Here is a 22,131-nt window from a genome sequence, read left to right as displayed (position 1 = left end):
TGCTCAGCTCAGAAAGGAAGAAGCTCCTATCTATTGCGGCCCTAAAATAACTCCCCCTTTTCTTGAAAATGTTTCTTTATAAGAACGAAGACCAAATCTCAGTGTTTTTTTTTTAATTACATGCTCGTTAATTTCCCAGGCGGTATCTTGCTGTCTCAGCGTGAGGAGCAGGATGTTGTCTTCCTACCAGATCCACAAACATATTCCCCCTCCAAACACACACACTTGTTTGTTGTCAGTCAACCACTTTTTTTCTTAACAGAAGAATTGTAGCTATACATTTTTTCTAACAAGACCTCTCAAAGTAATATGGCTTTAACTTCGTGTTTTTACATAAACGGACGGAGACATGTTCTTGAGACACTTTTGAGACACTTTTGCGACACTTTTGCAGACATACAAAGGCTACCTCAACAAAAGTAAACACATACTAGCAAACACATACTAGCAAACACACTCTCACCCTTCCTGACATGCTTTCGTTCTCTACATGCTTGTTTCCGCATCGTTAGCCATGGAGCCTGAAATAGCCTGGTCCTAGAGACCTATAGCCTCAGTCTATAAGACCCATATACACACACTGAGGCTCTTTTGGGTCAAAAAGTGGGTTGAGAAAGAGGCTTATTGTCTGTGGTGGCCTCAACTAGACGATGCAGCCAGCGGTTAATCGGAGGTCTTTATCTTGGCTAGCAGAGGCAGAGCAGGGCAGAGAGACTGTCGTTGGGCTTTAGCCTCTAGGGTTTATTAGTGTCTGTTGGGTCTAGTGTTGCTGCTGCTACTCCCATTGCTGCACTGCTTCAACTCACTTCCTACTCTAAGACCTCTCAGGATCAAACCGGTGCAGTGACTTACAGATGCCAGCCAACGCCATTATGAAATATTGTAAGTCGATAAGGAGGATAAGAGAACAGAACAGCGTTACACCACTGATAGAATGTGTTCTACGGTGAGGACATGATGCTGCTCCAGTCATATCACGCCGAGACACTGGCATGTGTTGTCTCAGTATTTTATCTGTGTACGTGTGTAGGCACTGAGAATGTGTGAGAATGTTATCTGTGCTAGAAAATGGTTTTCTTAGTATAGTAGCTAGCTGTGTAGAGTGCATAGGCACAGAACATCTGGAATATGCTGAATAATAGTCTCCACTTGACTGACATTATTTTCATCATGAATATATTTGAAGGACAACTGAAAACAACATGGTTTTAGTTGTTGTCACTGGCACTTCAATTTGTGGTTGCTTTCATTGGTCTCTATCCTCCAGGCCCCTGTTTAAGATCTCAGTTTTAATAAAGGCATCTCCCTCCCTTGGCTGGATTCCAGCCGATGATTCTTCCTTCCTTTACCACAAAGATAATAAACCTCTGTGCAACATGTCATTCTTTTACAAATCCCCATTCTTCCTTCCTCCCCCTGCTTAGCCTTTCTCTCTTTCACCTTCCCCCTCTCCTCTGTCTCTCAAGTGTCATAGCGGCAGCAGCATTCTCCGTAGGATCAGTTGCCAGGAGACAGGATTCTCTCCCCATTGTGCTGTGATAAAGGGGGTCTACAATCAGCACGACTGGGGAGAATCTGGGGCCCTGGGGACCTACACTCCACATTCAGGGGTGTAGGTGGGAGGACTGCTGAGGAGTGGAGGGGGTGTACAGAGTGGGGTTGGGGAGGCTCTGACACACAATTCCCATCAGCCAGTGCTGGTCGCCATGTAATCCTGCTGGGATGTGCTGTCAGACGGACACAATTTGTGGGGGAGAGGAGCCAGTCACATGGAGGGAAGCAGGCATGAATAGTCATTCGAATAGTTTTTAATTAACTAATCAGTGTACCTCCGTTCCCACTGTTCGCTTCCCTCCCCCTCTACACACACACTCAACACACCGCAACAGGAGGCAGGCAGTTCCCAACTAATGTGGTCACAATTTTGCAAGGATTGTGTGTGCATTTACCCACATTTACCAGCAGGTTCATCTTCATAGTGGTCCTTTTCTTGAGACTGTAGTAATAGGTTCTCTGATCACCCTCTATTTGCCGTTAGAGACCAGAGTCATTTCCCTGAGCCAGGCTGCCGTTACTCTGAATACAGACAGAAGGAAATCCCATATTATAAACTTGGTTGTTCGAGCCCTGAATGCTGATTGGCAGACAGTCGTGGTATATCACACCGTATACTACGGGTATGACAAAGCATTTATTTTTACTGCTCTAATTACGTTGGTAACCAGTTTACAATAGCAATAAGGCACCTCAGGTGTGTGTTGCGGTGTGCCTGGATACAGCCGCTAGCCATGGTATATTGACCATATACCACACCCCTCGTGCCTTATTGCTTAAATATAACCCATTGATTACGTACACACACACACACACACACACACACACACACACACACACACACACACACACACACACACACACAGAGCCCTATCTCACTGGGCCTCAGTCACAGCACAGTGGAATAAAGGCCATTTCCCAATCACTTGCCTGTGTGTGTTCAGTGTTAATCAGTAACTACCAACCTCCCTGTCTGTCAGTGTTATGCAGGGTATGCTGTTTTGTTATTCTGGTGTAAGTGGGTGTTGTAGCGAGGTGATTATAGCATTGACTAATTATGTTGAAATTATGTTCCAGCTGTTGGAACATCCACATGTCATAGAACCATAGAACGGTTCTCTCTGGCAGCGCTGGGTTCTACCTACTTAGTAAGAATTGTTGTCCTTCATTGTTATGGCTCTAGTTGCCGCGTGAAAGGATCTAGCATAATCTATCCGCCACTACTTTCATTGTCCATTTCGTGTTTCATCGTTATTTACTTCCCAGGAATTGATTTCCCATCGGCTTATCTAGCAGATAATCTTTGGTCAGAGCTCATTGTCATGCTACACCATGTGATGCCACTTAATTCCCATTCTATTGTTTGTTTATTAAAATGATTGTTTAGTGTGCTCATATCTCCAATCTCCATTACATAATTTGAATGGTCTATGAAAAGCCACAGCCATCTGGGTGTTTTTATATGTAGTGTGAAAGATGTCCTGAATGTCTTTTCACTACATTAATTACGAAGGGACTTGAACAGTGGAGAATACAGATTGGCTCATAACCCATTAGCTTCACTTGCATTTTTATGTGGCTATTACTGGCTAATCAAAAATCAGACATGTCCCCCGCCTTTCTGCCCAATGGTTTTAAGTGGAGTTCAAAGTGTCTGTCTGGTGGTTGAGCGAGAGGGGGGTGAGACTTTTTTTAATGTCAGTTGACTACTTTCCTTTTTACTTCTGTAGTTTGAGGGTACTGTATAGGCTTGTTTCCGAGCACTGGGAGTAGGCTATTACCCAAGGGAGAGGGGAGAAGAGAAGGGGAGAGGTAGTGGAGGTAGCATACTTATCAGAATTGCCAACAACCGGATATATCCGGTTTTCAGGGATACAGCTAATTCAATCTAGATTCCTTTTCCGTTGGAAACCTGATGTGGGAACTCCGCTCAGGCTTTTTCTTTTACGCCTGCTACGTTAGGTTAGGGAGGTAGTGTTGGTCATAAATTTCACTGCACTTTTCTCATCTGAACCCTCATAACATGCATGGCAGATTTACTGGAAAGCTTAATTGTGATCAGATGATGGCATGAAATATCACTTTTCCCCTAGTGTGCGTGTGTATGGTGGTTGAGAGGGGGAGAGACGTCCGTGAGTATCAACTGTAATAAAGACAAAAGCAGCCCAAGGTCATCGAGGTCCCAGACTCATCAATTAGATAAAATTCAAAAAACATTGGTGCCCCCTGATAAAACGTCAGAGAAAACAATTCCCTGATAAACAGTTCCAGGTGAATGGAATTTGTTTTGAAAATGTAATTTTCGTTTTTTTGCATGTAGGCTGTTTCTCTGGTATTCACCGATGCCTGACGATAAATTCATACATAGCTCTGTCACATAGACGTCAGGCTCTCTGTGTTGACTTTGATACACATTCATCTCACTTTGTTTCTATTGCTCTCATTTCACTGGCGTTGTTGTCTGCTGCTCAGGGCTGTGACTGAGTCGCTGTGAACAAGGACGTCTGTCAGATCCAATGGACAACAGAATCAGCTACCGCAGCAATGTGGGGTTCATGGCTGTTAGAGCTTAGTGTTCTGTGACCATATAAAATGCTCTGAGGGCCTTCTCGCTCTCCACAATAGCGGGTGTGACTGAGACTGGGCTGTGTGGTGTGATCCCAGACTGTCATGCCCCAGAGGGAGGTGAGGCGACGGGGTTGGAGATTGAGATGATGAGGGTCTTGAGAGCAGTGAGGGCGGTGCACCTGTATCACTAACTAGGCCTAACCTCCAGGACTCGACAAACAACACTCTCACCACAAACACAATGTGTCTTCAGTTCAAAGAATGACACAAGGGATGTTCCAAGGGTAATTTAAGGGAATTCCACTCCTATTTGCATTGTGCTTTTCATTCTTGTTCAACCTCCTGTTGATTGTGAACCATTATGTAATGAACCATTATGTAAATACTATACAGTATTTGTGTGTGTGTGTGTGTGTGTGTGTGTGTGTATATATATATATATATATATATATATATATATATATATATATATATATATATATATATATATATATACACATTCTCATCACCATGGAAATTATAATTTGGGAGCTTGTGTATGTGTTATGATATCCCTTGGCTGTCTAGGGTGGAGAAACATCTGCAACACACAACATCCCTCCACATTGCAGACAAACGAGGGGAGAACAGAAAACGGACATTCAGCAATATAGGCTTCATAAAGCATTCATATAGGCTTCATAAGCACTGCATACATGGGTCACAAATCATCTGTAACCATATTTCATGCTCTATAAAAGATGAATAAATGTGAAAAATGTATTGATGGTTGTCACATAGTTATGCCACATGAATCTTTATAGAGCGTGATATGGTTATAGGTTGATTTGTGAAGCATCGATGTAGTGCTTTATGAAGATACCCTTCAAATAAAGCAGGACTGAAAATTCTGTGTCTTATGTCTTCAGTAGGGGTTCTTGGATGCTGCGTGCCCCCTAGCACGACAGGCTCCTACATTATTAAAGTGGCCTGTGATTCCACATCTATGTAATAAGGGCAGCAGCCTCTATGGTGCAGGGTTGAGTAGCCGGGTGGTAGCCGGCTAGTGATGGCTATTTAACAGTGGCCTTGAGATAGCTGTTTTTCAGTCTCTCTGTCCCAGCTTTGATACACCTGTACTGACTTCTGGATGATAGCGGGATGAACAGGCCGTGGCTCAGGTGGTTGATGTTGTTGATGATCATTTTTGGCCTTCCTGTGACGACAGGTGCTGTAGATGTCCTGGAGGGCAGGCAGTGTGCCCCCGGATATGTGTTGGGCAGATCGACCCACCCTCTGGAGAGTCCTGCGGGTGGTGCAGTTGCCGTACCAGGCGGTGATGGAGCCCGATGGGATGCTCTCAGTTGTGCATCTGTAAACGTTTGTGAGGGTCTTAGGGGCCAAGCCGAATTTCTTCAGCCTCCTGAGGTTGAAGAGGCGCTATTGCGTCTTCTTCACCACACTGTCTGTGTGGGTGGACCATTTCAGATTGTCCGTGATGTGTACGCCGAGGAACTTGAAGCATTCCACCTCTCCACTGCGGTCCTGTCGATGCGGATGGGGCGTGCTCCCTCTTCTGTTTCCTGAAGTCCACGATCAGCTCCTTTGTTTTTACGTTGGCACCACTCCGCCAGGGTCCTCACCTCCTCCCTGTAGTCTGTCTCGTCATTGTTGGTAATCAGGCCTACTACTGTTGTGTCTGCAAACTTGATTGCGTTGGAGGTGTGCATGGCCACACAGTCATGGGTGAAAAGGGATTACAGGGGGGGGCTGAGCATGCACCTCACCCTGTGTTGAGGATCAGCAAAGTGGAAGTGTTTCCTACCTTCACCACCGTCAGGAAGTCCAGGACCCAGTTGCACAGGGCGATGTTCAGACCAAGGGCCCCGAGATTAACGATGAGCTTGGAGGGTACTATGGTGTCAGTGTTTGGCTTCTGTCTATTTGAGCTCATCAGTCTGTTGGTAATCCTGTCAAACCCGGCTTGTATTGTGTAGTGGAGCTGCATAAGTGTTGCTCTCCACTTTCTGGAGGATCAAGTTTTGAAATCAGTGGAATTAGAGTATGTTAGCTGAAGAGATGGAGAAAACACCAGTGCACATTGAACGTGGTTTGTTAGCTCCCAGCACTGTGGCATTGTTGGCACTGTGTTTGTTGTTTAACTAGCTAACGTTAGCTGGCTGGCTCGTTAGCTAACGTTACGTGACGTGTGTGAACTTACACTTTGTTTACTTAGCTAGGTTCATTGTGAACCTAGCTAGCTTATGTCTTAAGCTAAAGTGTACTGTTAGCTAGGTAGCTAACATTAGCTGGCTGGCTCCCTAGCTGACGTTATTCGTATCCCAGAGCCGCTTACTTTTCTAGTTACAGCCTAGCTAGCTAACATTGAACCTGGTTGGTTAGCTCCCAGCACTGTGGCATTGTTGGCACTGTTCATTGTTGTTTAACTAGCTAACGTTAGCTGGCTGGCTCGTTAGCTAACGTTACGTGATGTGTGTACAACACCCGTTGAATATGGCCGGTGTCAGTAAACGTCTGCAAAAAAGCGTCATGAAATTGTTGCCAGCAGAGCTGGTTAGGCTGTTTTCATGTTATCAATGGGTAAATAAATCATTGGTTAGAGCGTCAAGTGCGTGCTCCGAGAGCGTAATGAGATGGGTGGGGCTAAAGCTTAAGAGAAGGATGCTGAATGGGTGTAGATAAAGAATAGCTCTTCACTAGATACCAAAACATTCAAAGGCCATTTTCTCAAAAGGGAGTTTACAAGTTCATCAACTTTCAAAGTAGAATTACTTTCCCATTGTTCCTCAAATGCAGTGTGTGATATACTATTTTGTAGAGTCTCTACTTTTATCCAATGTAAAAATAAAAAAAAACACAATTTCAAATTTTGATACATAGGCCGAATCCAGGTGGTTAGTCACAATTGCTCTGGGGGGGTATGAACAAAGAATCCAATTCAGGGAAAGTTGTAATGCTGGTGACTTACTGCCGCTCTGATATCCCAAAGTTATTACCGGCTGTATGTAATAACACAAAAAAGATTCTGGGCTAATAATGTAAGAAATAACACACAAAATACTGCAAAGTTGCTTAGGAGCTAGAAGCAGAGCAGCCGTGTCTGTCGGCGCCATCTCCTTATCTCCCTACCACCAAATGACACACAGATTACTTTAAAACATTGGGCTGGCAGAACATGCAGCAGAGGCGTACGATTGATGTAACTCACTCTGGGTCTGAACTGCCCATGGCCCGCATCCAAAACCTGCTCCAGCTCCCTGCTTACTTTTCGATTACAGAATGCAGTTTCAACCCAGGCTCTGGTCTCGTGTGTGTGTGTGCGCGCCTGTGTGTGTGCACTAATTCAGATTTGTTTCACCAGGTTGTAGTAAAAATGTATTTTCTGTACACAGTATCATTTCAATGCTATTGAATTATACACAACTAGTAATCTGTGAGCTACATCGAGGGGATATAGCCTAGCAGACGAGTTTTAAAAAAGCTGCATTTTTAGTTTTGACAGTGGAAGGCGACTGACTGTCAAAAGGATTTTTCTATGTGGCGGCAGCATGTGACAACTCCATTCTCTATGGACTGTGGTTCCATGCTGAGGGCTTACAGCTCTTACTGAATTGAATGGAGAAAATCTTTAGCTCTGTTGATGTCACCAGGAAAATATGTTTATTCATTCTAAGAATAACTCCTTGAGAAATATGATGCTCCATTTGGGTGATGAGCAGAGCTACACTTTTTTTATTTTTTTTTATACATAACCTATTCGGTCTGCTTTATTATAAACCTCTTCCCTGTGTAGTTCACATTTTACAAAGATGTGTTTTGCCTTTATTGAAGTAGCTCTTGACCTCATAATAATATGTCATTTTATGAAGTCTCTGTTTCAAAGATTTGAAATAATCCAGTTAACCAAAATACTGATTTTAAACCTTAAAGATCTGACTTTTTAAATGTTATTATTCTGTTAACTCATACACAAATAATGTTGTTGACTCATCCTATACTCGTATTTGTGGCCAAAGCATAAATTGGAGAAAAACCCTACCTCAAAGTAGGGCTGGGCGATACGGCCTAAAACTCAAATCTCTATTTTTTTTCAAACCGTCATGATATATAGCTCGTTTAAATATATATATTTTTTACTCTAAAAAAGATTTGTTGTACAATTTAAAGGTCAAATAGACTACATTTAAAACAGTCAGCAATAATCGAATGAATTTAGGGTTTGTGAAATTATACCTAGACTGAATATACGCTTCCCACAACCATAAGCCTTTTACATTTGAGTCATTTAGCAGACGCTCTTATCCAGAGCGACTTATCATTTGTTTTACCTGGTCGGCTCGGGGATTCGAACCAGCGACACTTTGGTTACTGGCCCAAAGCTCTTAACCACTAGGTTAAATAGTTTTACCTGCTTTTTTTGCAATAATCACTGATCTGGCTTTCGGGTCTGTCTATAAAAATGCCCTTTTTTGTTACAAATTTAACCAGAACCATGCATAATGCACATTCATTAATAATGTAGCAGGTATTATAGAAAATGAACACAGGTATCATAAACAATCTCTCAAGCACCATCCCTCATGCTAGTAGTGTCTGCTCTGCTTGTTTGAGGAGATGAAAGATGAACTTCTCTATTACAGTAAAATAATGTTTCAATGTGTTTTGGTGTCCATGTGAATGATTCTGTAAGACCGAACCTCAAATGCAAATAGCAATTTGAAATCGCTTGTCAGAGACGAATAAGTGATCTCTCATCTTTGTTGTGGTAGAGGGAGGGGCTTTGGGTGTGTATGTAAACCATAGAGAAAGAGACAAAGCGAGAGGTTTCTCTCACCAAAATATGTCCAAAATAACCCCGATGCGTTTCTATGTGCTTATTTTGAACATAAGCTTGTCGCTTGCCTTCCTGCCTTTTGGGACAACAACTCCTATTGTTAGGGTGGAGACATGAGCATTTCGTCATTATTTACAGATCTCTGGTGTAAATGGTAAGGTGCACAGTACAGAAGGAGCAATTAGACAACATGAGAACAAGTGGACATAAATACTAATAAAAACAAAAAATACAAAAAACCTTGATTCTGAGATAAAGGCATTTGGAATAACGCGAGAACATTTGAATTAATTTGATGTATCGCCCAGCCCTACCTCAAAGTTGCGTCTACATTTTAGTCATATAGTAGACACTCTTATCCAGAGTGACTTACAATTAGTTAATTCATTTGAGACACACATATCAGTCGTAGCAAGTATATTTTCCCCCTAAAATAGTTAACAGCAAAGCCAGTGCTCTTTTTGTTTCTTTTTTTTTGTGGGGGTGCCGTGGGATTCATTTAAGATGTTTTCGGAAGATGGGCAGCGACTCTGCTGTCCTAGCTTCAGGGGAAACCTGGTTCCACCATTGGAGTGCCAGGACAGTGAAGAGCTTTGACTGGGCTGAGCGGGAGCTGACCCCCATAGAGGTGGGAAGGCCAAGAGACCTGCGGTGGCAGAACGGAGTGCTGTGGTTGTGGAGTAGAGTTTGAGCATATAAAAAAAACAAAATGAAAAAAAGTGTATCTCAAACAGCATTTCAAAAAGGCTTGCTATTTCCTCAAATAGGATGTCATCCTCGTGAGCAGGATGAGCTGGCCAATCGGCGGTCTACTCATATTAATATTTTTTATGACTGGTATACGCCCACACAATTGTGTTGGGGTACGATGACATCATTCCAAGACACAAAAAGCTGCTTTTTAACATAATTGAAAAAAATATTTCACTCGTATTATAGATCATATTTCATAGAAATCTGGTAACACTGGACAGTTACTTTTAACTGAAACATAAGATGGAATCCTGATTTGTTTTAGAAGTAACATCATAGACTTAGTCATTCTAATTCGATCTTTAGCCCCAAGGTGCTAATGAAGGGAATGCCATGCAATCAGTGTGTTCTATTAGGCTAATGAACTTCCTCTCCCTCCCTCTCTGTGTTCAGGTGTAGCCCATGGCCTGGAGATCACGTCCCAGGGACCCACGTCCATAGAGAAGGCCAGCAGTGAGAGTGTCAAGCTGGATTGCCAGTTTTCTCTGGCCCCCGTGGACTCTGGCCCCCTGGACATCGAATGGAGCTTGTTGGCCTCCGATAACCAGAAAGAGGACAAAGTGGTGTGTGTTTAATGGGGTCCTTCCGAGTGGTGTTTGTTCTTTCATCCATGAAAAAGGGTTTGGGGGTTATTCCTGCTTTTGGTATGTCAGAATTCATCATATTGTGTCGGAACTATCCAGTGTTTCAACAGAAGTGTTATGTGAGAGCTGGGACAATAAACCAAAAATTACCGACATTGGCGTCCTTTTAGAGAAGCATTTTGCGTACGTCAGTAATTTTAGTTGATTTTGCTACACAACGTTCCTGTAGATTATTCTAAAACCATTATTTGGTCAACAGTAATAGTCTATGCATTATGTTGATTCTGCTATGAATGTATCTCCCTGTCCCTCTTTCACTGTCGGCTGCTAACTCTCACTCCCCCTCCCCACTGTGTGCACGGGGCGAGATGCATTCTGAGAAGCACAAGATGCTATTGAGGGAAAAATACTGTTCTCTTTACAGAGAGGAGAGTCGCAGCTTTCTGTCAGTGTCTGTATATATAATGTATTTCTCACCTCTGGTTTTGATGCGCCTGCGGACCGAATAGGCCTACATCAACTAGACTAGCAATGGAACGCCTAGCTAAGTGTTTTGAATTCCCACTTCCTCAGGTGGTGAGTAATGTAGCCTATAGTCCAATATGCACAAAGATGACGGCAAATTCTCTAAAGAGCCAAAAATATATCTGATCATTCTGGATCCTATTTTTTGACAGGTTGGACATCAAAATGCATGCATTTCCTGGACATGTTCGATGAAATACAATACATGACCAAAAGTATGTGGCCACCTGCTCGTCGAACATCTCATTCCAAAATCATGGGCATTAGTATGGAGTTTATTCCCCCTTTGCTGCTATAACAACCTCCACTCTTCTTCAAAGGCTTTCCACTAGATGTTGGAACATTGCTGCGGGGACTTGCTTCCATTCAGCCACAAGAGCATTAGTGAGGTTGGGCACTGATGTTGGGCGATTAGGCCTGGCTCACAGTCGGCGTTCCAATTCATCCCAAAGGTGTTCGATGGGGTTGAGATCAGGGCTCTGTGCAGGCCTGTCAAGTTCTTCCACACCGATCTCGACAAAGCATTTCTGTATGGGCCTCGCTTTGTCCACGGGGCATTATCATGCTGGAACAGGAAAGGGCCTTCCCAAAATTATTGCCACAAAGTTGGAAGCACATAATCGTCTAGAATGTCATTGTATGCTGTAGCATTAAGATTTCCCTTCACTAGAACTAAGGGGCCTAGCCCGAACCATGAAAAACAGCCCCAGACCATTATTCCTCCTCCACCAAACTTTAGAGTTCGCACTATGCATTTGGGAAGGTAGCGTTCTCCTAGTATCCGCCAAACACAGATTCATCCATCGGACTGCCTGATGGTGAAGCATGATTCATCATTCCAGAGAAGGCGTTTCCACTGCTCCAGAGTCCAATGGCGTTGAGCTTTACACCAAACCAGCCAACGTTTGGCATTGCGCATGGTGATCTTAGGCTTGTGTGCGTGCGGCTGCTCGGCCATGGAAACCCATTTCATGAAGCTCCCAACAAACAGTTATTGTGCTGACATTGCTTCCAGACTTCATTTGGAACTTGGTAGTGAGGGTTGCAACTGAAGACAGATGATTTTTACGTTCTTCAGCACTCGGCGATCCCATTCTGTGAGCATGTGTGGCCTGCCACTTCGCGGCTGAGCCGTTGTTGCTCCTAGACATTTTTACTTCACAATAACAGCACTTACAGTTGACCGGGGCAGCTTTGACGAACTGACTTGTTGGAAAGTTGGCATCCTATGACGGTGCCACGTTGAAAGTCACTGAGCTTTTCAGTAAGAACATTCTACTGCCAATGTTTGTCTATGGAGATTGCATTGTTGTGTGCTCAATTTTATATACTTGTCATCAATGGGTATGGCTGAAATGGCCAAATCCACTAATTTGAAGGCGTGTCCAAATACTTTTTTATATATATACAGCTGAAGTCGGAAGTTTACATACACTTAGGTTGGAGTCATTAAAACTAGTTTTTCAACCACTCCACAAATTTCTTGTTAACAAACTGTAGTTTTGGCAAGTCGGTTAGGACATCGACTTTGTACATGACACAAGTCATTTTTCCAACAATTGTTTACAGACAGACTATTTAACTTATAATTCACTGTATCACAATTCCAGTGGGTCAGAAGTCAACATACACTAAGTTGACTGTGCCTTTAAACAGCTGGGAACATTTTCCAGAAAATTATGTCATGGCTTTAGAAGCTTCTGATAGGCTAAATGACATCATTTGAGTCAATTGGAGGTGTACCTGTGGATGTATTTCAAGGCCTACCTTCAAACTCAGTTCCTCTTTGCTTGACATCATGGGAAAATCAAAAGAAATCAGCCAAGATCTCAGAAAAAAAATTGTAGACCTCCACAAGTCTGGTTCATCCTTGGCAGCAATTTCCAAACGCCTGAAGGTACCACGTTAATCTGTACAAGAATAGTACGCAAGTATAAACACCATGGGACCACGCAGCCGTCATACCGCTCAGAAAGGAGACTCGTTCTGTCTCCTGGAGATGAACGTACTTTGGTGCGAAAAGTGCAAATCAATCCCAGAACAACAGCAAAGGACCTTGTGAAGATGCTGGAGGAAACAGATACAAAAGTATCTATATCCACAGTAAAACGAGTCCTATATCGACATAACCTGAAAGGCTGCTCAGCATAAAAGCCACTGATCCAAAACCGGCATAAATAAGCCAGAGTACGGTTTGCAACAATGTCCTCTGGTCTGATGAAACAAAAATAGAACTGTTTGGCCATATCGACCATCATTATGTTTGGAGGAAAAAGAGGGAGGCTGGCAAGCCGAAGAACACCATCCCAACCATGAACCACGCGGGTGGCAGCATCATGTTGTTGGGTGCTTTGCTGCAGGAGGGTCTGGTGCACTTCACAAAATAGATGGCATCATGAGAAGGAAAATTGTGGATATATTGAAGCAACATCAAGACATCAGTCAGGAAGTTAAAGCTTGATTGCAAATGGGTCTTCCAAATGGACAATGACCCCAAGCATACTTCCAAAGTTGTGGCAAAATGGCTTAAGGACAACAAAGTCAAGGTATTGGAGTGGCCGTCACAAAGCCCTCACCGCAATCCTATAGAAAATTTGTGGGCAGAACTGAAAAAGCATGTGAGCAAGGAGGCCTACAAATCTGACTCAGTTACACCAGCTCTGTCAGGAGGAATGGGCAAATAATTCACCCAACGTATTGTGGGAAGGTTGTGGAAGGCTACCTGAAACGTTTGACCCAAGTTAAACGATTTAAAGGCAATACACTCAATTAGTATTTGGTAGCATGTAAACTTCTGACCCACTGGGAATGTGATGAAATAAATCATTCTCTCTACTATTATTCTGACATTTCACATTCTTAAAATAAAGTGGTGATCCTAACTGACCTAAGACAGGGAATTTTTACTAGGATTAAATGTCAGGAATTGGGAAACTGAGTTAAAATGTATTTGGCTAAGGTGTATGTGAACTTCTTACTTCAACTATATATATATATATCTCATCAAAAAAAGAAGCGTCCTCTCCCTCTCAACCAGATATTATTTTCAGCAAACGTGTACATTTTTGTATGAACATAACAAGATTCAACAACTGAGACATAAACTGAACAAGTTCCACAGACATGTAACTAACAAAAATGGAATAATGTGTCCCTGAACAAAGGGGGGTCAAAATCAAAAGTAGCAGTCAGTATCTGGTGTGGCCACCAGCTGCATTAAGTACTGCAGTGCATCTCCTCCTCATGGACTGCACCAGATTTGCCAGTTCTTGCTGTGAGATGTTACCCCGCTCTTCCACCAAGGCACCTGCAAGTTCCCGGACATTTCTGGGGGGAATGGCCCTAGCCCTCACCCTCCGATCCAACAGGTCCCAGACGTGCTCAATGGGATTGAGATCCGGGCTCTTCGCTGGCCACGGCAAAACACCGACATTCCTGTCTTGCAGGAAATCACGCACAGAACGAGCAGTATGGCTGGTGGCATTGTCATGCTGGAGGGTCATGTCAGGATGAGCCTGCAGGAAGGGTACCACATGAGGGAGGAGGATGTCTTCCATGTAACGCACAGCGTTGAGATTGCCAGCAATGACAAAAGCTCAGTACGATGATGCTGTTACACACCGCCCCAGACCATTACGGACCCTCCACCTCCAAATTGATCCTGCTCCAGAGTACAGGCCTCTGTGTAACGCTCATTCCTTCGACGATAAACACAATGCCGACCATCACCCCTGGTGAGACAAAACCGCGACTCATCAGTGAAGAGCACTTTTTGCCTGTCCTGTCTGGTCCAGCGACGGTGGGTTTGTGCCCATAGGCAAAGTTGTTACCGGTGATGTCTGGTGAGGACCTGCCTTACAACATGCCTACATGCCCTCAGTCCAGCCTCTCTGCCTATTGCGGACAGTCTGAGAACTGATGGAGGGATTGTGCGTTCCTGGTGGAACTCGGGCAGTTGTTGTTGCCATCCTGTGCCTGTCACGCAGGTGTGATGTTCGGATGTACCGATCCTGTGCAGGTGTTACACGTGGTCTGCCACTGCGAGGACGATCAGCTGTTCGTCCTATCTCCCTGTAGCGCGGTCTTAGGCGTCTCACAGTATGTACATTGCAATTTATTGCCCTGGCCATATCTGCAGTCCTCATGCCTCCTTGCAGCATGCCTAAGGCACATTCACGCAGATAAGCAGGGACCCTGGGCATCTTTCTTTTGGTGTTTTTTAGAGTCAGTAGAAAGGCCTCTTTAGTGTCCTAAGTTTTCATAACTGGGACCTTAATTGCCTACCGTCTGTAAGCTGTTAGTGTCTTAACGACCGTTCCACAGGTGCATGTTCATTAATTGTTTATGGTTCATTGAACAAGCATGGGAAGCGGTGTTTAAACCCTTTACAATGAAGATCTGTGAAGTTAGATTTGTAAAAATCCAAATTTCTTTGAAAGACAGGATCCTGAAAAAGGGACATTTCTTTTTTTGCTGAGTTTATATGTAGCATTTAATCATAGTCTAAGGCTACCATCTGTTGTCTTTCTTGGCACTGGAAAAAAATTGTCTAGCCAGGGATAATCAACTAGATTCAGCCGCGGGACGATTTTTTTATTCTTGAGTGGATGGTCGGGGGGCCGGAACATAAATAAAATCACTGGCTGCCAGTTGTGGAACCCTGGTCTAGAGCCCTGCCGCTAATGTAAAGTAATCTTCCATTAAAACATTTTCTTTGTTGTTGTATTTGTTGTTATCTTCATCACTTTTTGTACATATCGGCCAGCTCTAGCACCCCCCCACAATTTAAAAAAAAAATCGTTATGGCACAAAATATTTCAAAATATCACTAAATGGATTTGTGTCCTTAATGCCCAGCTCTGTAATGCCAGTGTTAGTGTTATTTCATAAGTAGCAACCTTAACTCTATGGTTAACCAGAGCCATATACCATATGTGTTGCTCTATGGCGCTGTGGTTAACTATCTGTTTTTAATGAAACACTATCATGTCAACTTTGATACAGTGCCTGTCAGTTGAGAAGTAAAAGGGAGATGTCAGGTTTTGTTCCTTTTTGTTAACCGTCGATGGAACCCTTCAGTTCTCTTATATGTGTGGGAAGGGAAAACTCCCACACAACCCCCATGACTATAAAAACAGCAGTTCATCTTTTACTTGGTGCATGTTTTTAAAGCGTTATAAAATATCCCACATGGGTTTGAGTGTGTGCATCGCTCTCTGTGTGTGCAAGCGTGCACTGTGCACGCTCGTTAGTGCGTGAGAAGGGGTTTGTGGGGGTGTGTCGGTTGGCTCTCGTGACCTCACCCACCTGCTCTCTGCATGGTACCTCTATTGAGTGGAATGCCACCTTCCAGCCATGCTGTGAGAACCCAGCAGCTCTGTGTACAGGCCGAGTCATCCCTCTGTAGTCTGGAGGTATGGGGTACACAGGGCTGCTGTGAGAATAGACAGATCCACATAGCCCATGCATTGCCTGAGGGCATGTAGCTAGAAGCTTATAGAGGGATAGATGGCCTCACTCCAGGCCTCTGAATGGTGGGGGAGTCTCTCCTGTGTCTCTCCGTTCCACTCCTCCACTGGTGATGCCTCTGCATCCTCTCTCTCTCTCTCTCTCTCTCTCTCTTTGTCCCCCATGACCTGAGTTTTTATGTCCAGGGCTAGAAGAAGATCAGTAAGAGCCCTTCATTAGCTGTCCCTCTCACCATTCCTCCCTGGCTCCTACTTCCAGCCCAACCCTGCTCTCTCCTCTCCCTCCATTGTCTCTGCTAAAAAAATATATATAATGTAATTGGGGAGCAGTGCCTCAGGAGAGCTCTATTTGTTTTTGACCTACTTAATTTTATTTAGAATGGGAACCACTGATGATTAATTGGGAGGGGTGGGGGTGGAAGAAGTGGCGTATTTCCCAAAAAATAACATTATTATTATAGAGCCGTCATTGTACTCCCCAGGTTTGGCGTTTCTGTGTAAAGACTACAATGCTCATGTGGATATAACTGTAGAAGCCAGTTGTGGGTGGTTTTCCGTTTGTGGTCTACCTCCTCTCTAGTTGTACTCAGCTGTAAACATGTTTTGAATGTTCCATACTCAGAGTTTAGCTTCACTGCTCATTATTTTTGTTTTGTCGTTCATTGCGCCTCAAACCGTCTCCAATCTTTTACAAGGGTCACAATCTCACCAGACCATTTCTTCATTCACAACGGCCAAGTTTCTATCTTCCTCTGAGCGGGTAGATATTAATTGACCAATCAGAGGGACACTCAGTGCATAGACAGACAAACACACGCACACAGCCTACTTGCGCCCTGGTGGGGTGATGTCATGTGTATTATCAGTAATTAGTGGCCTGTTAAGTTCAGTGGCTGCAGGGCTGGCTTGGTGTATGTGACAGTGCCCAGTAGGATTAGTGCTGGCAAACCAGAGCTGGGGCTACACTGTACTGGCAGGCTGGACTACTGGATGTCCAGAGAGCGAGAAGGGGAGGGGTGATGATGGGGCTGGGGCTACACTACTGGCAGGCTGGACTACTGGATGTGTGGTACTGATCTACTCTGCTGGAAGGGGGGAGGAGATGGAGGGAGAGTATAGAATGGGATATATGACAAAAGGAGATAAGGGGAAGTAGCAAAGGAGAGGGAGTGGAGGAGAGCGTGGGATGAGAGAGGAGAGGATGGAATGAGAGAGGAGAGGATGGAATGAGAGAGGAGAGGATGGAATGAGAGAGGAGAGGATGGGATGAGAGAGGAGAGGATGGAATGAGAGAGGAGAGCGTGGGATGAGAGAGGAGAGGATGGAATGGGAGAGGAGAGGATGGAATGAGAGAGGAGAGGATGGAATGAGAGAGGAGAGGATGGAATGGGAGAGGAGAGGATGGAATGAGAGAGGAGAGGATGGAATGAGAGAGGAGAGGATGGAATGGGAGAGGAGAGGATGGAATGGGAGAGGAGAGGATGGAATGAGAGAGGAGAGGATGGAATGGGAGAGGAGAGGATGGAATGAGAGAGGAGAGGATGGAATGAGAGAGGAGAGGATGGAATGAGAGAGGAGAGGATGGAATGAGAGAGGAGAGGATGGAATGGGAGAGGAGAGGATGGAATGAGAGAGGAGAGGATGGAATGAGAGAGGAGAGGATGGAATGAGAGAGGAGAGGATGGAATGAGAGAGGAGAGCGTGGGATGAGAGAGGAGAGGATGGGATGAGAGAGGAGAGGATGGAATGAGAGGCGTGAAGAAGATATTGAGTGTAGAGGTAGACGGGAGGGGGCGGACCCTTTACATACCACTCCCTATGACAGACTACTTTGAGTTTGCACAGTCAAACTGGCATTTTTGTATTTCTAAAGTAGGGAAACAACAATGCACTGCTTGCATCAGATAATTAATTTAGAGATTTGGGAGTTGTGGTCTGTATATCCCTACATATCCGAATTCAGGGAATAAGTGAACCATAGCTAATGCACCTCTTTGTTGGCCTGAAATGAAGAAATGCCATGCCTACAGTAGGAGATAATTAGCATTTAGCGCTCATCACGAGGACATTACAGATAGGCTGGAAGCAGGGTGCGACCTGAGTATTGTATTCTCAACTACGATAATGGTAACTACAGTCATGAAAATACATTAATGATAGTTGCCTTCAGCGCTATATTCTCAAGGTTAGCTGGGAGAATGGAACGGTAGCTAGCTGCTTCAAATTCCTGGTGGACTGATAAAGGTTTGTGTCCTTGAGGAAAGCACTAGAGCTTTGTTTACTGAAGAAAATCTGACATGAAAGTGTAGTGGTTCAGGTTAAACCTTGAGATTCAATTTGGAGCCAAGGTACATTTCTGAAACTGACTATAGGGGCATGGCTGAGTCAGGAGAAAAGCCCGACTTTACCAAAGACGCAAGAACACTGTCGACAGAGTCAGACAGACCGGGACATTGAGTGTAGTGTACACAGGTGATGCCACTCCCTGTTTTGCCTCTCAAATTAGCCCCACCCTCTCCGTGCAGGGGAGTCACATGACGATGACCTCATCTTTAAATGGCCCCATGTAAGTAACCAAACCTTTGTCTCACTCCTGGTGCTGCTACAGCCAGTATAATAGAGGTTGTTTCCCTTTTGCGCTTTTTTACTATTTTCTTTATTAGTTCAATACTATTTAAGGTGACTTTAAATGTCCACAAAGGTGCCACCCTAACTAATACAATGTACTATTATAATTATGTGAAGAGGTCCCTTAATATTTGTCCTCAGAGACTTTCAGTCTGACCTCACCAGATGGATACTGTAGTACTGGTCTACCTGTTCTGAATCAGAACTCAGGAATGAACGTGTCCTTGTTTTTAACTCCGCTTGTCTGGTTCTCTTCTCACTAACGTCTGCCCTTTGATTTTCAGTACGTAGGCCCTCTTGGAGTTTTTATAGGATTTGTTTTATTGAGCCACGTTATTACATGTGGTATGTACAAGATTGTAGTCTGTGTGTGTCTGAGATTGTGTCTCAGTGTGAGAGGGAGTGCTTGTTGCCTGTCTACCCCAGTGCCTCAGGCAATTTAATTTCCTCTCCTCCACCTTCTCTCATCGCTTTGTTATTGCTGCCGTTGCTCTGATCCCAGTGAAGTTAGTTTGAGGGCTCCATGTCTCTCCTGGGATCCAGGTGGAATGCATTACGGTTTACGTGGCTAATAGGTACAAGATGTAGCTTAGCCTACACAGCCTTGGCAGCCCTGCTGTGGGGTCAACAACAAGGCTCCCCAGCCGAGCTGTTAGACATCTCACAGCCCACCATCCCTCTCTTTCTCTTTGTTTTCTTTTCTCTCGCTCCCTCACAGCCCACCGTCTTTCCGTTCTGTTCGTCTCTCTTTCTTTGTTTTCTCTTCCCTTCCTCTCTCCCTTGGCGCCTGCTGCTACCTCTGTGTTCATTAGGAGGCCTACTCAGTTTTTCCTCTACTCTCCTCCAGTGCGTGTGTATGATGGTGATCACTGCACACAACACAAGCCCCTGTCTCTGACAAGCTCCATGGAAAATGTAGAATATTATGCCTACCTACGTGTATGTGTTGTCTGCCTGCGATGTGAGATAATTGTTTGGCCCTCCCTCCTCCTTTCCCTCCTTCGTGCCGTGGTTGTGGTGTTTTGTTTACTTTTCCTCCGTGCTGCTCGTGTGCGGCTCGTTGTCCGTTGGCTCCACCTTGACTCCATCTTCTGGCTTCTCCTCTGAGCGCTGTGTCGGAGGGGAGGGGGAGAGACAGACGGGGGTAGGGGAGGTGAAGGTAGGGCTGGGGGCTGCTGCTGAGCTCAGGTCATAGCGCTCTCTCTATGTCTCTGTTGACACAGCAGGTGTTGCTTTGACTCCACAGTAGGGCTTTGTTTGTTCCATGCCATACCTCAGCAGCACAGAAAGGAAAGGTCAAAAACAAGCCAGAGCCAGGCATAGGACATTAGGGAGATAACAATACACTGACTCTTCATTTCAGTGTCTGTTGTTTTAGTAAACAGAGACGGGGGGTGGGCTTTGCACTCACTCTTAATAACCAGCTTTGACTTGGATTATTCATCCAGGCTTGTTTTTCTGAAAAGTTGTAACTCCTTTACACCCAGCTATCTCCCTCTAATTCTCGGTCTATTCCCTCTCTTTCCCTCCCTCATTTTCTCTTCCTCCCTCCACCCCCAGGTGATCCTGTACTCTGGGGACAGGGCCTATGAGGACTACTACCCTGCAGTGAAGGGGCGGGCCCACTTCAACTCACCCGACCCGAAGAATGGCGATGCTTCCATCAACCTGACTGGTCTGAAGTCCTCAGACACGGGGACCTACCAGTGCAAGGTGAAGAAGGCCCCGGGCATCCGCAGCAGAAAGATGCTACTGACCGTCATGGGTGAGTGGGTTGCCATGGGTGACATTTTTACATTTTAAACAGCCGCTACTCTGCTATCTACAGTTGAAGTCAGAAGTTTACATACACCTTAGCCAAATATATTTAACCTCAGTTTTTCACAATTCCTGACATTTAATCCTAGTAAAAATTCCTTGGTTAGGTCAGTTAGGATCACTTTATTTTAAGAATGTGAAATGTCAGAATATTAGTAGAGATGATTTATTTAATCACATTCCCAGTGGGTCAGAAGTTTACATACACTCAATTAGTATTTGGTAGCATTGCCTTTAAATTGTTCAACTTGGGTCAAACGTTTCGGGTAGCCTTCCACAAACTTCCCACAATAGGTTGGGTGGATTTTGGCCCATTCCTCCTGACAAAGCTGGTGTAACTGAGTCAGGTTTGTGAGCCTCCCTGCTCGCACACGCTTTTTCAGTTCTGCCCACATATTTTCTCTGGGATTGAGGTCAGGGCTTTGTGATGGCCACTCCAATACCTTGACTTTGTTGTCCTTAAGCCATTTTGACACAACTTTGGAAGTATGCTTGGGGTCATTGTCTATTTGGAAGACCCATTTGCGACCAAGCTTTACCTTCCTGACTGATGTCTTGAGATGTTGCTTCAATATATCCACATCATTTTTTCACCTCATGATGCCATCTATTTTGTGAAGTGCACCAGACCCTCCTGCAGCAAAGCACCCCCACTACATGATGCTGCCACCCCCGTTCTTCACGGTTGGGATGGTGTTCCTCGGCTTGCAAGCCTCCCCCTTTTTCCTCCAAACATAATGATGGTCATTATGGTCAAACAGTTCTATTTTTGTTTCATCAGACCAGAGGACATTTCTCCAAAAAATACCATGGTGTTTATACTTGCGTACTATTGTTTGTATAGATGAACGTGGTACCTTCAGGCATTTGGAAATCGCTCCCAAGGATGAACCAGACTTGTGGAGGTCTACAATTCTTTTTCTGAGGTCTTGGCTGATTTCTTTTGATTTTCCCATGATGTCAAGCAAAGAGGTACTGAGTTTGAAGGTAGGCCTTGAAATACATCCACAGGTACACCTCCAATTGACTCAAATGATGTCAATCAGCCTATCAGAAGCTTCTAAAGCCATGACATAATTTTCTGTAATTTTCCAAGCTGTTTAAAGGCACAGTCAACTTAGTGTATGTAAACTTCTGACCCACTGGAATTGTGATACAGTGAATTGTAAGTGAAGTAATCTGTCTGTAAATAATTGTTGGGAAAATTACTTGTCATGCTCAAAGTAGATGTCCTAACCGACTTGCCAAAGCTATACGCTAAACATATATATATGTTAACAAGAAATGTGTGGAGTGGTTGAAAAACGAGTTTTAATAACTCCAACCTAAGTGCATGTACATTTCCGACTTCAACTGTATCTGTTCAGTAAAAACTCCAAGCATAATGCCTTTTAAATGG

At 44.3% G+C, this 22,131-nt stretch overlaps 1 protein-coding gene across 1 annotated transcript in view; it reads left to right on the top strand.

Annotated features, from left to right (window-relative positions):
- The window catches only part of LOC139532551 (coxsackievirus and adenovirus receptor homolog), a 59,518-nt gene that overhangs the window by 31,475 nt on the left and 5,912 nt on the right, over positions 1-22,131 (top strand). The window contains exons 2-3 of the mRNA XM_071330314.1: positions 10,103-10,272; positions 20,475-20,679. Of these exons, the coding sequence (XP_071186415.1) occupies positions 10,103-10,272; positions 20,475-20,679 (375 nt within the window). The remainder of the gene's footprint in view (positions 1-10,102; positions 10,273-20,474; positions 20,680-22,131) is intronic.

This window comes from Salvelinus alpinus, chromosome 1 (genome assembly GCF_045679555.1).
Source record: "Salvelinus alpinus chromosome 1, SLU_Salpinus.1, whole genome shotgun sequence".
NCBI lineage: Eukaryota > Metazoa > Chordata > Actinopteri > Salmoniformes > Salmonidae > Salvelinus > Salvelinus alpinus.
Note: the sequence above shows the minus strand (reverse complement) of the source record. Positions and strands in the feature narration are given on the sequence as shown.